General features: G+C 40.3%; 3 protein-coding genes across 5 annotated transcripts; 2 read left to right on the forward strand and 1 right to left on the reverse strand.

Moving 5' to 3' along the window:
* The first annotated feature begins 7606 nt into the window (after positions 1-7606).
* LOC149935238 (hexosaminidase D-like) lies at positions 7607-10065 on the forward strand. Its single transcript, XM_090153198.1, has one exon. The coding sequence runs from the start codon at positions 7873-7875 to the stop codon at positions 9748-9750; it is 1878 nt and encodes a 625-aa protein (XP_090009324.1). The 5' UTR covers positions 7607-7872; the 3' UTR covers positions 9751-10065.
* LOC149935239 (rRNA methyltransferase 3, mitochondrial) lies at positions 10009-11184 on the reverse strand. The gene has a single exon (XM_090153199.1). It carries the CDS (start codon positions 11124-11126, stop codon positions 10185-10187), a length of 942 nt encoding a protein of 313 aa, XP_090009325.1. The 5' UTR covers positions 11127-11184; the 3' UTR covers positions 10009-10184.
* Positions 11185-11395: 211 nt separating this feature from the next.
* Positions 11396-14134, forward strand: Nagk (N-acetylglucosamine kinase). 3 transcript variants are annotated; one of them, XM_090181172.1, is made up of 11 exons: positions 11396-11600; positions 11684-11726; positions 12204-12288; positions 12399-12497; positions 12569-12710; positions 12772-12882; positions 13137-13249; positions 13355-13442; positions 13515-13615; positions 13678-13756; positions 13816-14134. In XM_090181172.1, the coding sequence occupies exons 1-11, from the start codon at positions 11582-11584 to the stop codon at positions 13977-13979; spliced, it is 1044 nt and encodes a 347-aa protein (XP_090037298.1). In that variant the 5' UTR covers positions 11396-11581; the 3' UTR covers positions 13980-14134. The 3 variants fall into 3 exon arrangements, with proteins under 3 accessions (XP_090037298.1, XP_090037299.1, XP_090037300.1); XM_090181173.1 differs by having other exon boundaries at positions 11396-11560; XM_090181174.1 differs by having other exon boundaries at positions 11405-11466.
* Positions 14135-14208: the final 74 nt, after the last annotated feature.

The following is a 14208-nucleotide window of genomic DNA, read 5'->3' on the forward strand; positions in this document are numbered from 1 at the left end:
AAATAAAGCTTAGTTAAAGCTATGTAGTCTTCAAACAGACTTTTTAATAATACCAGCTATATCAAAGCCCTGAAAAAAGCGGTTTGAATATTTTTTCTAGAATAGCTAATTAGCCTTGAAAAAGGCTTTTTGAATAATTTAGCTAGAATAGCTAATTAGCCTTGAAAAAGGCTTTTTGAATAATTTAGCTAGAATAGCTAAATAGCCTTTAAAAAGGCTGTATTGGCAAAGTTAGTCTCGGAAGAGACTTAGAAAAAATTTGACTGGGAGAGAATCGAAATTGAGAACTACCTGTTTGTTCAGGAGCAGAAAACGAAATGAAGAAACGCGCGTTATCTGGGACAAGTCCGACCACCGAAGGTCTAGGTCCTTTCTCTACGATCAGTGGTCACTGATATCACGTGATTTCGCAAAAGGGACAAGGAGTAAAAAAGAAAAAACCCTATTCAAAGTAGTGACTGGTACGATGCTTTACGCTTCGACTTCAGCTCCGCTGGGATTTCCCTTCGTTTAAGCGTTGCAACGGTTTAAGTCGTATTAAAGAAATCCAGTTTCTCACTTTATGCCCCCTTTTGTAGAATTCCTAGAAACTAAGCTTATGTTTATTGATTTGGTTGGAACTAAGTTATCACTGAGGCGAACAGGTAGTTTTTTTTGCTGCTTTCCTTGCACGACGGACTTCCCCCACAGAGTTCGCTGCCTTTGTTTGTGTACTCAAGTAATATTGATTTCGAGTATAGGTGGTTCAAAAGGGAACGTTTTGTTAGGGCCATTTAGGACTCTTGGAAATTGGAATTGAATGGGAGTTCTTTTTTTAGGGGACTAGATGACCAATTTTTAAAAATAAATAAAATTTAAAAATCACATTTGGAGGCCCCAGAGGCAATTTTTTAAAACTTTTAGAGGCCCGTAAAATAGGCCTAAAATTTTTGAACATAGGCACGTGCCTACTTGTGCCTACTTGTGCCTACTGCTGGCGGGGGCACTGAGTACTATATACTTATGGTATAGCGTAGGAGGATCTCTCTATCAGTTTAGGAGGAAATCTGAATTATAGGATAATTTTCTCTCGAGTCTCGAGTATGGAGGTTTTTGTTTCATTGCCCCAATTAAGTGGGGGAAACGAAATTATAGTTTCCCCCTGAATCGGGTCGTCTTGGATAGGGGTGTTGGATAGGATTACCTCGCCGTGTTCGTAAAGGCGCGAGTTCAGTGGAGTTTGCGGTTGAGGCTGTGAAGGGCGCTCCGGGGGTAACGTCAGAGTCTTGGCCGACCGATCAAGGGTAGGTAGTGGGAGGGAGCAGGTCACCTCGTACTAGCCGCAAAGGCATTTTTCGAGGGTCGGAGTTTAACGCAACAACTTAGAGGTAAGCCTGCCCACTCCGCTCTTCGTTTATCGTTCCGCTTGGCGCCATCGTTCCGCTTGGCGCCATCGTTCCGCTTGGCGCCATCGTTCCGCTTGGCGCCATCGTTCCGCTTGGCGCCATCGTTCCGCTTGGCGCCATCGTTTCACTTGGCGCCGTCGCGGCGGGTTGGCCTTGTAGAAGACTATGTTACGAAAGTTTCAAAAATTCTCCGCTAACACCGCCGAAATCGCTGTCATGTTTATTACTTAACTTAAATATTACTACAATAAAAACGTTTGTACTATAGAGTGTTGTTAAATTAAATTTTAAAGAAACCAATTTAACACTGTTAAACTTGATATCATAGGTCGGGGGCTCTGGGCTTCAAAGATCGCCAATGCCCTAGGTTAGGCTGGGGCTCCCCTTCCATAAACTGCAACCTTGTACCTCTTCGTGGTGGAAGGGAGTAACAGGTGGAGGGGTAACCCTTCATGCTGGCCAACTAAGGCTCTGCTTCTTCCTTAAGCTAAGGTGTGAGGTATCGTGCTGAGGGCTGAGTGGTACCGGGGTAAGCGTTAATACGGTATCGTGAACGATCCCCTCGGGGCACCAGGCGACACCCCGTTGTATTTTAGCCTTCCGCCCGGACAGAGGATTAAGGGCGGTGACTTTTTACTTTCCTCTTTTCTCGTGGGACCAAAATGGAAACACAAAATAACAAACAAAAAAACCAAAAACCGGGCAAGGGTTCGAAAGAACCCGGCCTTAAGCAAGGGGAGGGTTCGAAAGGACCCAACCCAAAGCAAGGGGAGGGTTCGAAAGGACCCAACCCAAAGCAAGGGGAGGGTTCGAAAGGACCCAACCCAAAGCAAGGGGAGGGTTCGAAAGAACCCGACCCTGAGCAAGGGGCGGGTTCATCTTCGGATGTTACCCCCCCCCCTGTTTCTAACCTGGAGGGGGGACTTTCCCCTACAAGAACCCGGCCTAGCCTTCAAGGGTCTGCCTCTGGCAAGACCCAGTCGGTGAAGCAAGGGTTCAAGGGGGATAAACCCCTCAGTAAAACTCAAAAGCGGAATCGACGCCGCAGGGAAAGATTGATGCAGGAGGAGGTCCTTGGTAAGGACGACCCCCCGCCATCACTTTTAAAACGTTCCAGGGAAAATGACTCCCCCGATTCCCAGTCTCAGGTTTCCAAAAAGGTGAAGTCTCACGACCAAACCTATAGCGAAACCTTAAGCTCCACAAAGATGGCCATCGTTAAAGAAGGCTATCCGGTGAAGACCATCTCCGCAGAGGAAATGGGCACCATCCAGCGTGAGGTCCTGAAGCGGATAGATGGGTCACCTTCGGGAGACCCTCTACCTCGTTTTGGGAACTTTCAGCTGGTTGGGGGCGCCATTCACTACCTCTGTAAGGATGCGTTTACAGCGGATTGGTTGGTGGGAGGATTTGACCAGAAGGAATTGGTCTCCGGGGGGTCACGGCTTTCAGTAATGAAGGCCGTCGACCTACCGAAACCTTTCAAGGTAGCCTTCCGCACCAAGGACGTCTACACCAAGGATGGCAATGTCCTCCTTCGTAGACTCAGGACCTACAACAACGCGCTAAATACGCAATGTTGGGAGGTCGTAAATAAAGCCGATGAGCCGACTGCCATCCGCTGGATCTTCCAGGTGGATGGAGAGTCGGTTAAGGCTATCAAGGAGACAGGACACCGAGCCTTAACGGGTCTGGACAGTGGTATCTTTAAGATACTTCATGAACCTGACCCGACAGCTCCGGTGGATCCTGTAAAGGAGGGTGGTTCAGTCGAACCCTCTGCCTTGGAGATCTCAAGGAAGATTAGGCTCTGGCTGGCGGGGACTCCGGAGAGGACATTCCAATGGAAGATAATCTCGTGGAGGAGCTAAAGGCCTTTGCTTTGTCGGACACCGACGAGATCAAAGAGGTTGTACCACTGGAGGGTGCAACAGGGGGGCAGGCTAGGGATGTAAGTCAGACCGGTGGGTGTGTTGGGGTTTCCACAAACACAACCACCACTGTGTCTGAATAGACATCCAAGGCCTGCAACCGAGCTCACCTTAAACCAAGATGAGTGTAAAGGTGCTGCAAATTAATTTGCACCACTGCAAGGCAGCCACTGCAGTTCTCTGTAGGAGGTTCGCAAAGGAGAGCTTCGACGTCGCTCTCATACAGGAGCCATGGACTGCCAATGGAAAGATACTTGGTCTCCAAAATGCAGGTAATATATTCTATGATTATAACTCTGCTACACCCAGGGCTTGTGCACTGACACGCAAGGGCATTCATGCCCTTCCGCTCTCAGTGCACACCTCCAGGGATATTGCCACGGTAAAGCTCATAACGGAAGGTGGGGAGGTTACTATGGCATCGGCATACCTACCATACGACGATGCTCTCCCCCCTCCCTCGCAGGGGGTGACCAGATTGGTCAGCTACTGTGAGGGTTCGGGGAGGAGGCTAGTCATCGGTTGCGATGCTAATGCGCACCACGAAATCTGGGGCAGCTCAGACTGCAACCAGCGTGGTAACGACTTAATGGAATATCTGGTTAGTACCAGACTTCACATTTTGCATAAGAACAATGTACCAACTTTTGTTACTTCTAACAGAAGTGAGGTCATTGATCTCACACTGTGTACAGTAAATGTCGCGGATAAAATCAAGAACTGGCATGTGTCTAACGAACCGTCTTTGTCGGATCACAGACACATTTGCTTCAATATTCTGGTCAAACCTGTATGGGCTTGTACCACTATTCGTAACCCTAGGGGCACAGATTGGTCCAGTTACAGGGAAGACTTAAATTTCTTCCACGGCTGTCATCGGTGTTGGATTTTGATTTGGCTGTTGAACGCGTTCAACAGTCCATTATCGACTCCTATCACCGCAACTGTCCGGCAAAGCCTGCCAACCGGCCAAGGCTAGTGCCTTGGTGGAACAACGAGATTGGCAGGCTGCGCAAGGAAACTCGTAGGCTCTTTAATAGGGCAAAGAAGGGGGGTGATTGGGATGCCTATAAACGCACTCTGACCACCTACCACAAGTCTATCCGCGATGCCAAGAAGGCTTCATGGAGAGACTTCTGTGAGAACATAGCGGATGTTCCCAGTACGGCCAAATTAATGAAAATTTTGGCACACGATAATACTAAGCATCTTGACACCATTAAGTTGAAAGATGGTAGTTTTTCCACGTCCGGTAAAGACACTCTGACACATATGTTAGATGTACACTTTCCGGACTCTAAGCTCACTAGCAATGGTAACACTGACAATCGCCCTTTGAGGATCAATCGAACCAAAAGGGAAGATTGGGCAGTGGCGAATAAGGTCGCCACGCATTCCAGACTTATAGGGTTTAAATGACTTTACAGCCCATATAAGTCCCCGGGACCGGATGGGATTTTTCCTATCCTCTTACAGGAGGGCATTGATATTCTATGCCCTATGCTGCTGAGAATCTACAGGGCTTGTATTGCTCTAGGGCATTTACCTAGCACCTGGAAGCTTTCTCAAGCGATCTTCATACCTAAGCCTGGTAAATCTGATTACCTGGAAGCTAAGGCATTTAGGCCAATTAGTCTTACCTCTTTTCTCCTAAAAATTCTGGAGAAAATGGTGGACAACTACATTAGGGAGGAGGTTCTTTGCAACTCTCCTCTGTCGGCTGCGCAGCATGCTTACCAGAAGGGCAGGTCTACTGAGACCGCCCTGCATGGTATCAGCAGCTGCCTGGAAAAAGCAATTGAGCACAAGGAAATTGCGTTAGCAGTTTTTCTTGATATTGAGGGAGCCTTTGATAAGGTCTCCAGCGCAGTCATACTTAAGGCTGCGAAAAGGTTTGGTATCAATGACACATTGTGCCTTTGGATCAAATCTATGTTAACTGACCGAAAAGTGGTATCCTCCTTGCTGGGTGACTCCCTTATGGTCTCCACCAGTCGTGGTTGCCCACAGGGCGGCGTTCTTTCTCCCCTTCTGTGGTGCCTGGTGGTGGATGAACTCGTTCGGAGGTTGAACAGGGGAGGATGCCGCTGTTTCGGTTACGCCGATGATATTGCTATCATCATTACTGGGAAATTCCCGGCAACAGTGAAGGACGTAATGAGGAGGGCCCTAGCATCAGTTGAGAGCTGGTGCAGGGAGGTCAACCTCATGGTTAATCCTAATAAAACTGTCTTGGTTCCTTTTACTCGTAGAAGGATAAAAGGTATGTTTGAGGGTATTTCCTTATTTGGAAAGGACCTAGTGGAGAGCACCGAGGTGAAGTACCTCGGGGTCATCCTGGATAGCAAACTAACATGGAAACCACACCTTGACTACATAGTCAAGAGGGGCAAAATGTTATTTTGGAGAACTAGAAGTGCAGTTAGCAAGACCTGGGGCTTAAGCCCCAGGGCTGTGTACTGGCTGTACACCATGATCATCAGACATATCCTGTCTTATGCAGCTGTGGTCTGGTGGCCAAGGGTTACTTTAAAGACTGTGCAGTTTGATCTGCGCACTCTGCAAAGGCTGGCTTGTGTCGGCATTACAGGAGCCATGAGAACAGCCCCAAGCGCTTCTCTGGAAATACTCCTGAATATGCTTCCTCTCCACCTTTTTATTGAGGAAGCTGCCCTTTTAGGTGCCTATAGGCTTAACCAAAATGGCTGGTGGAAGGCTAATAATTGGGAGCATAGCCACACCAAGCTCTTCCGAGATATGTCCAATCAGATGCCGATTTTAACAATGATCTGATGGTTACTAAACTCCACTTTAGTAAACCTGTTGAGGTCAACTTCCCTAGCCGTGCGGAGTGGAGTCACTTGACCCTCGGTACCAGAGGAGAGATCGTCTGGTTCACTGATGGGTCTAAGACACACTATGGCACTGGTGCGGGGATGTATTGCCTTACTAATAATTTCGGCTTTTATGAAAGCCTAGGGATACACACTAGTTAATTCCAGGCTGAAATTTTTGCCATTTGCTCCTGTGTTGCTCACTGTTTACATCAGGGGTATCATGGGAAGGTTATCCAGATTTATTCAGATAGCCAGGCTGCTCTTAGAGCTCTCAGCCAGTATAGTATTATTTCTAAACTGGTTTTTAGCTGCTTAGATCTCCTCTGCACTCTTGGGTTGCACAATAAAGTTCAACTTTGTTGGGTACCTGGGCATAAGGGGCATCTTGGGAACGAAAGGGCCGACGCCTTGGCCAAGGAAGGTGCGAGGGCTGGGTTCATTGGTCCAGAACCTGCTCTCCCCATCTCCCGAGGACTTGTACGCGGCTTAATCTCCAAGTTTATGTCGGATCGTCAAATCAGACAATGGTCTGAAATTGAGGGTCAAAGGCAGGCCAAAGAGTTCACTCTTGGCCCATCTAGGGAGAGAGCTTGAGAATTACTCTCGCTCTCTAGGTCCAGTATTAGGATTGTTACTGGCCTACTTACAGGCCACTGCCATCTTAACAGACATTTAACGCTTATTGGGGTCAGTGATGACCCGATTTGCAGATCTTGTCTAGCTGAGGAGGAAACTGCCTCACACGTACTCTGTAGCTGCGATTACTATGCAGCCCAGAGGTTTGAGCATTTGGGTATGCATCGGTTGGAGACGTATGACGTCTCTAATATCACGGCCGGGCATATTTTAAGCTTTATGTCGGCAATAGGACTTATTTAAGTCACCCAGTTTGGGGATGCACAATGGACCTTAGGTCGAAGTGTTTGGCTTGCCACCCCACTCAATAATAATAATAATAATAGGCTGGGGCTCGCGAGCGCAGTCGCTATCTTTTGTATATTAGAATGCCGATCTCTACTTGATTGGTGCTCGGATTTCGATTAATTTTTATCCATGAATTAAATAAGCTCGGCGATATTTAAATAATATTTATTTAAATAACCAATAGTTGAATAAAAATTGTAAACTGTTTAAATAATCGAAAGTGAATAAGCCTATTATTTAATTAAAACAAACAATTATTTAAATAAATTCCACTTTTATTCAAATAAATGCTTGGTTGCGTAAAAAACATAATTAAATAAGTTAAAATGATATTTTTTTTACCAACGTTTTTTAAATAAATCGGAAAATTTGTGGATAATGAATAAACAATTCCGAGCACTATACTTTATATATAACGGTTCGATTGATAGCCGGGCAATGAAATAATATTATCGCCTTCTTGGCGAGCTTGTTTATATTATACTTGGCCACACCATGGACGAATTACTGTAATTCGTCCATGGCCACACTAGTTAGAAGTACTTGCAACAGCACGGTAGTAGTGAAACAGTGGAAGGAATACGCGAGTAATAAACTAATAGAGTATATACCAACGAACAGGTTAATTATCCTACATAACGTAGTGGCATCAAACTTCAAAGAATACAAGAATAGTAATGCACAGCGACTGTTTAAAAAAAATTGTAATTTTTTTATATATACATGAGTCCTAAAACTAGTAATACCTTTCCCTTATAAGTATAAGTAACCGTAATGTCTTATTGAACTTAATAAATGATGATGCCCAAATTCAGATTTTACGTATTATTAACCTTATGTTCAGGTTTAGCATTTTTTGCATTGTACAAAGTTTTAAAAACGGAAGCGAAGGAAAATAAACTGAGTACTTTGGAACAAACCAATGAAGTATCTATACAAATTGGCAATAAAAAACCGACATCATTATCAACCACCTCACCTATAGAGAATCAGAAGAACCCTTACAATCTAAATCCTATGAAAAACGTCAATGAACTAATAACCATAACCCAGCCATCTCAACATTTGCTCAAACAGAAGCTAAGGGAAGCTGAATTACACGCAAAAATTATAGAAAATTCTCTGAAAAGGCAAAGCTCAGATGAACAAAAACAGATTGACTACAGTGTCAAAAATCACCCTGATTTAAAACATCGCATAGTACATCTAGATTTAAAAGGAGCTCCACCATCCGTGGGATATTATACAAAGTTCTTTTCATTAATTCGTCGCCTAGGTGCCACCGGATTGTTAATTGAATATGAAGACATGTTCCCATTCCACGGCGAAATTGATAACTTCAAAGCATACAATGCTTATAGTAAAGAAAATATTAAAGCTATATTGGAACAAGCTAAAACAAACAACTTGGAAGTTATTCCATTGATTCAAACATTTGGCCATTTAGAATTTATGCTAAAACAACCTCAGTTTATGAATCTGAGGGAGGTGCCAGAGTACCCTCAAGTCATTTGCCCTTCTCGAAATGAATCTATTAGACTGTTGAGAATTATGATAGATCAAGTTGTGGAGCTGCACCCTAAAGTAAAATTCATTCATATAGGAGCTGACGAAGTGTATTATCTGGGACGGTGTGACAAATGCCAAGAAAAAATGCAACAGGATAAAATGGACTTGGATACCCTTTTTATCCACCATGTCTTAGAAGTGGCCAAATATATTAAAGAAAAATACGCTATTCAACCGATCATGTGGGATGATATGTTTAGAAGCATACCGCAAGAAAATTTGGAAATCACTGGAATACAAAAATACGTAGAGCTTATGGTTTGGAAATACACTCCAGATGTGAATGAGAAGATAACAAATGACATTTGGGAAAAGTACGCATCATTGTTCACCAATATCTGGGCCGCTAGCGCATTCAAGGGAGCCACGAAACCCACAACAAGTCTTCCAAATATAGAGTATCATTTGGAAAATCACTTATCTTGGATGAATGTTATATCTGATAATAGTGACAAAATAAATTTTAGAGGAATTGCTCTAACAGGTTGGCAACGCTATGACCATTTCGCCGTTTTATGCGAAATTTTACCAGCTTCTATTCCATCTTTGGCTTTGAACCTCCTTTATTTAAAAGAGGGGGTGATGAACAACGCTACCATAAACAAAGCTAAACATATTTTGAAATGCAACGATGCATTTAACATACCTTGGGACATCCTAAATCAAGAAGTTCGTTGCAATTTTGCAGGAGCTAAAATCTTTTTGGGTGTACAGCGGTTGGTCAGGGTGCAGTTAAATTTGGATAAAATACTTAACAATAATCACGTAATAGGATGGCTGACTGACTACCAAGTTAGAATGAAATTTGGAAGTCCGGCTCACGTGGAAATTGGATTGAGAAATCTCCAAGAACTAATTACTAATACTACTTTACTCTATACATTAATGGAAAACGCTTTACCAGAAGTTTTTAATACTTATACAACAAGGGAATGGCTGGAGACAAATATAAATCCCATAGTTGACCAATTAAAAAGCTTGAAGTCAAAGGAAACTATTCTTCTGAACAATTCAATTTGGCCTAGAAGACCTCTTATCGATCCTGAAAACAAAAAGAACATCATAAAAGAATTGGCTATATTAAATCATCCAATAGATCTATAAACAAAAAGAACCGCCATGAAATTCAATTTTTAACAATTTTCTTAAAACTTTTAACTCTGTGCTCTACTGTGGGTTGTAACCATTCTGAGATGTTATTGGATGAAAAAGATGCCAAATTTTGCATTTTATGCCATTCCAAAATTATTTGTTACGACGAGGGAATTTTTATTATTTTATAAATGTATATAATTTTTCTTTGAGAATTATACATAATTATTAATATATACTTCACTACCTATGACTACTTCCATTTTAAAGAAGACAATATATTTAAACCTTTAAAGTTCCTCAAATAATTTTTATTCCAAAAACAATTAGGGTATACAATTTCGATATATTTAAGGTTTGATCTCATCCTTATTGTAATTGTAACCCAGAGAAAGATCAAAGTTTATATAATAAAATAGTTACTCCTTAAATGAAAATCATTTTTTTTAACATGTATCAAACTGTCTTCTAATTTCAAACAGCAAAATTCCCAATGCCATGGCAGAATTTAAACTATGAACATTGTTTTTCATTGGTATAACTAAGCCACTTCCTTTTTTGTTTTTAACCAAGTGTCGGGCACTAAGACTTAAACCATGGGTCTCTCCCCCAATTATTATAGCCATTTTTTGTTTTGCAAATTTAACATTAGTGTAGGCGTACATTTCAGAAGGATTTAGGGCATTCTCTTTGCCATCTTCACTTTCAAAAATATCCGCCAGGTACATTTTGCTTATTTCATTCGTGGCTTGCTCTACTTCTAGCCACGTCAGTTTACTATGTATATTTAGATTAAAATGAGTGCCTGCTGCAGACCTTAAAACTTTCCTGTCCCAAACATCAACGCAACCTTTTGTTAGGAATATATTTTTACAGCCTGCAGCGGAAGCGCATCTCAAGAGACTTCCAACATTTCCGGGATCCCTTATGTTATCGCAAATAACAGACACTGGATATTGCGGATCTTCGTTTATTTGAGGTAATGTAGGTTTCTCAAAAATTCCCAATATTCCAGGGCACGTACTCAATGTTGACCATTTTTTAAGCTCAGTTTGAGGAATTAGTATTTTTTGTTCCGCAGATAGATAAGATATGGCAGGGTGCTGTATATGTTGAAAATTAGTATAAAACAAGTTGTATATTTTTAAACCATTAAGTAACGCATCAACAATGAGCCTCTTTCCTTCCAAAATGATTATGTTATTATTGTCAAGTACATTCTGAGGCATTTTCAAAATATTTTCAATAGACTTTGATTTGAAGTCTTTTTGTTTAGGGTCCAACTCCAAATTGACATTCCTATGGTTCATTGAAAGTTTTTCAACCTTTAGTTCTCTTTCTACATCCTCCGGATTTTCATTTGGGTAATGAATTTTTATTGGTCGCATTGACACTTTACGAGAAAATGTACGGCAATGTAAATATAAACACAACTTGGACACTAACATTTTGCATCCAAGTAGCCTACTAGTTCAATAAAATCCACACGATACAAATCCCATTCGTTCATACGAAAAAAAAACATAAAATGACGTAGCCGGTGCTAAGAGATGGCGTAATTTATAAAAGACGCGAAACTTCCTTCCCCCTTTACTTGCGTCGTAAAAAATTCTTCTCTTAACCCCTCCCCGCAGCCACGGCCCCCGCAGCACACGACAGAAGCCTGCCGCCACTCGAGGCTTCAAAGCAAAGCGAGGTGGCTTCGTACTCGGCGAGAGTAGCTTGCCGGTAAACATCAAAGCAGCTTGTTTATTTATATTGTCACGCAATTCGTGTTAAATTATTATGATTTTTAAATAAACTATTCAATTCAAGTTTAAAGGTTTAAATAATACTCTAAAATATGACCATAAATTCGCATAGTACGTGGGAACGCTTAATCCACATACTATGTGGAGTATTCTTATGCAATACCTATAACTTCTAACTTTTTTATTTGTAATAGGAATAGAAAACAATACTATGAAAGTTTTTGGAGGGATTGAAGGGTAAGGTTACAATTATTTATAAAATTATTCATGCGAGTGATTCTTTTCTGTAAGTGCCTGGACAAAAGCCATTTCGGCTTGGTAGGCCAAGTTCCTATTAGTGAAACAAATAAATAAATTGTATAGTATTTAAAGAAAAATACTGTATCAAATGGTTTAAAATATCATTAATATCATATGGTACTATATTTTGTTGCTTTATACTATAATAGTATATTATATATTATGATATAATTAAAATATTAATATTCTGCTATATTGGAATACATAATGAATATAGTGATAAAAGCAAATAAAAAGATTGAAAAATAAGTTAAACACTATTGTACATTGATTTTTTAATTTATATTTGATAATATATACTCCCATATTTTTTGATGATATGATAAAATTTATACTCTATTGTGTATTAATTTACAATTTTTTTACATTAAATGTTTGCCTATTTTTAAGTGTAAAAATTACTTTCATTTTCAGAGGTGCTTCTTGCTCCAAATTGGTATTTGTTAATCAATTGGGAGAGATATTATGTTGGATAGAGGGTCCTAGTGCCAATTACTTGGTAATTTAAAACCTTATCAACTGTAAAAATTCCTAACTTACCCTCTTTATAAGGGGTAAGTTGTACACCGCTGTAAATATAGTAATAAAATTACTGATAATATTTTGCAGCTATTAGGATTGGGAGAATGCCAAAAACGACTACACGAAATGATAGAAAAGGCCAAGGTTGAAGCTTCCCTCCCGCATGATTTTCAATTACAAAGTTTGGTAATGGAATAACAAAAAAGAAGCAGTAGAAAGTAAAGAAAAAGTATCTTAACAATTGGTACTCTGATAAGGGTTTTTGCCTGAGTGGATGTGAACAAGAGGAGGGAAATCGTCACTTTAAGGAGGAATATTTTAAAAGCTACCCCCAAGATTCTGAAGCCTGCACCGTAGCTAGTGATACTGTAGGTTCCGTAATAACAGCAGACCCAAATGGTAGGGATTATACAAATGTTCGATAAATAATTATTGGAAATTAAATGACCCCATATTTCAGGTGGTCTAGTTTTAATAGCTGGAACTGGGTCAAATTCTTTACTAATTAATCCAGATGGTAGTACAAGAAGGTCTGGAGGCTGGGGACATTTATTGGGAGATGAAGCCTCTGGTTGGTATAGTTAGAGACTGGTAAATTATTTAGTGACAGACGTCCTTCATTATTATAAACACACCTGGATAGTGTTGTTAGAAAGTAATTTCTAGTACTACCTGACAGTTAAGTCAAAGGCTTGCTTGGCCCTTATAAGACTTGGAAATGAAGTTTCCTCACTATTCGATTTTTTAGACCCACCCAAAAATAATTTGCCAGTCTTATCAATTTCTATAAATTTGTCATTTCATTAATTTGAATAAATTTTTTAGCCATATGGATTTCATTAAGAGCTTGCAAAGCCGTTTTTGATACAGAAGATAACTTTCAAGTTGCTCCATATTCAATAGATTGTGTTAAACAATCCATATTAGAACATTTCAAAGTAATGAACTAATCAAATAAATCATTATGACGGGCTCAACCCTTATACCTTAATTTCAAATTGGGCGAATGCCAAACCTAGTTAAACCAGTTTCCCTTTTGTCAGTTGAAGGACAAATTTGGTTTGCTAGAGCACTGTTACACTAACTTCAATAAAACAGAATTCGCAAGGTTATGCGAAAAACTCGCTACTGGTATGTACAAAATAAAACCAGAATGAGCATTAATAATCCCAAAATCCTGACATTAAATAATTTTTTCTCTAGTTGTGGAAGAAACGAATGACCCTTTAATTAAACTATTTTTTTACGAAGCTGGTGAAGCTTTAGGCAAATATGTCAAAGCCCTAATTCCTTATGCTAATAAAGTGAGACTCCAAAACTAGTTGAAAATGAAATACATAACTTACATTTTTTTTTTTATCTCAAGTCCTTAATAGATACAGCAAATGGTCTTTCAATAATTTGTGTTGGCTCAGTCTTTAAAAGTTGGCCATTACTGAAAGATGGTAAAAATTAGAATTAGTGTCAGAAAATACAAGAATTTATATAATATTTACTTTTCTAGGTTTCCACGCTGGATTAGATTCCTGTCTTCCTAAATTTTCATTACTGAGATTGATGAAGTCATCAGCTTTAGGAGCTGCCATATTAGGAGCTAGAGATATTGGTGAAAAGATACCACTAGATTTCCCATCACATTCCACAGTTTTATACAGATATCCTGAATAGTTATTTCACTGTTTATTTTCGAGCTTAATTAAGCCTCTCACTAAGGTGGAAAAGAAAAATGTCTAATTGAAAAGTGTACAAAAATCATTTTAAGCTATAACTTAAAAAATGTATCACATTCCCTTTTACTACTTAAAAATTAGGAAAAAGTTTTGAATACTCTCAAAAATAAATAAAAAGTTTAAAAGAGTGATGTTTTATTTCTCTTAACTAATTATTCACAACACTT

The sequence above is a fragment of the Leiobunum rupestre genome, chromosome 7, assembly GCF_980474605.1.
Source record: "Leiobunum rupestre chromosome 7, qqLeiRupe1.1.hap1, whole genome shotgun sequence".
NCBI classification, from domain to species: domain Eukaryota; kingdom Metazoa; phylum Arthropoda; class Arachnida; order Opiliones; family Sclerosomatidae; genus Leiobunum; species Leiobunum rupestre.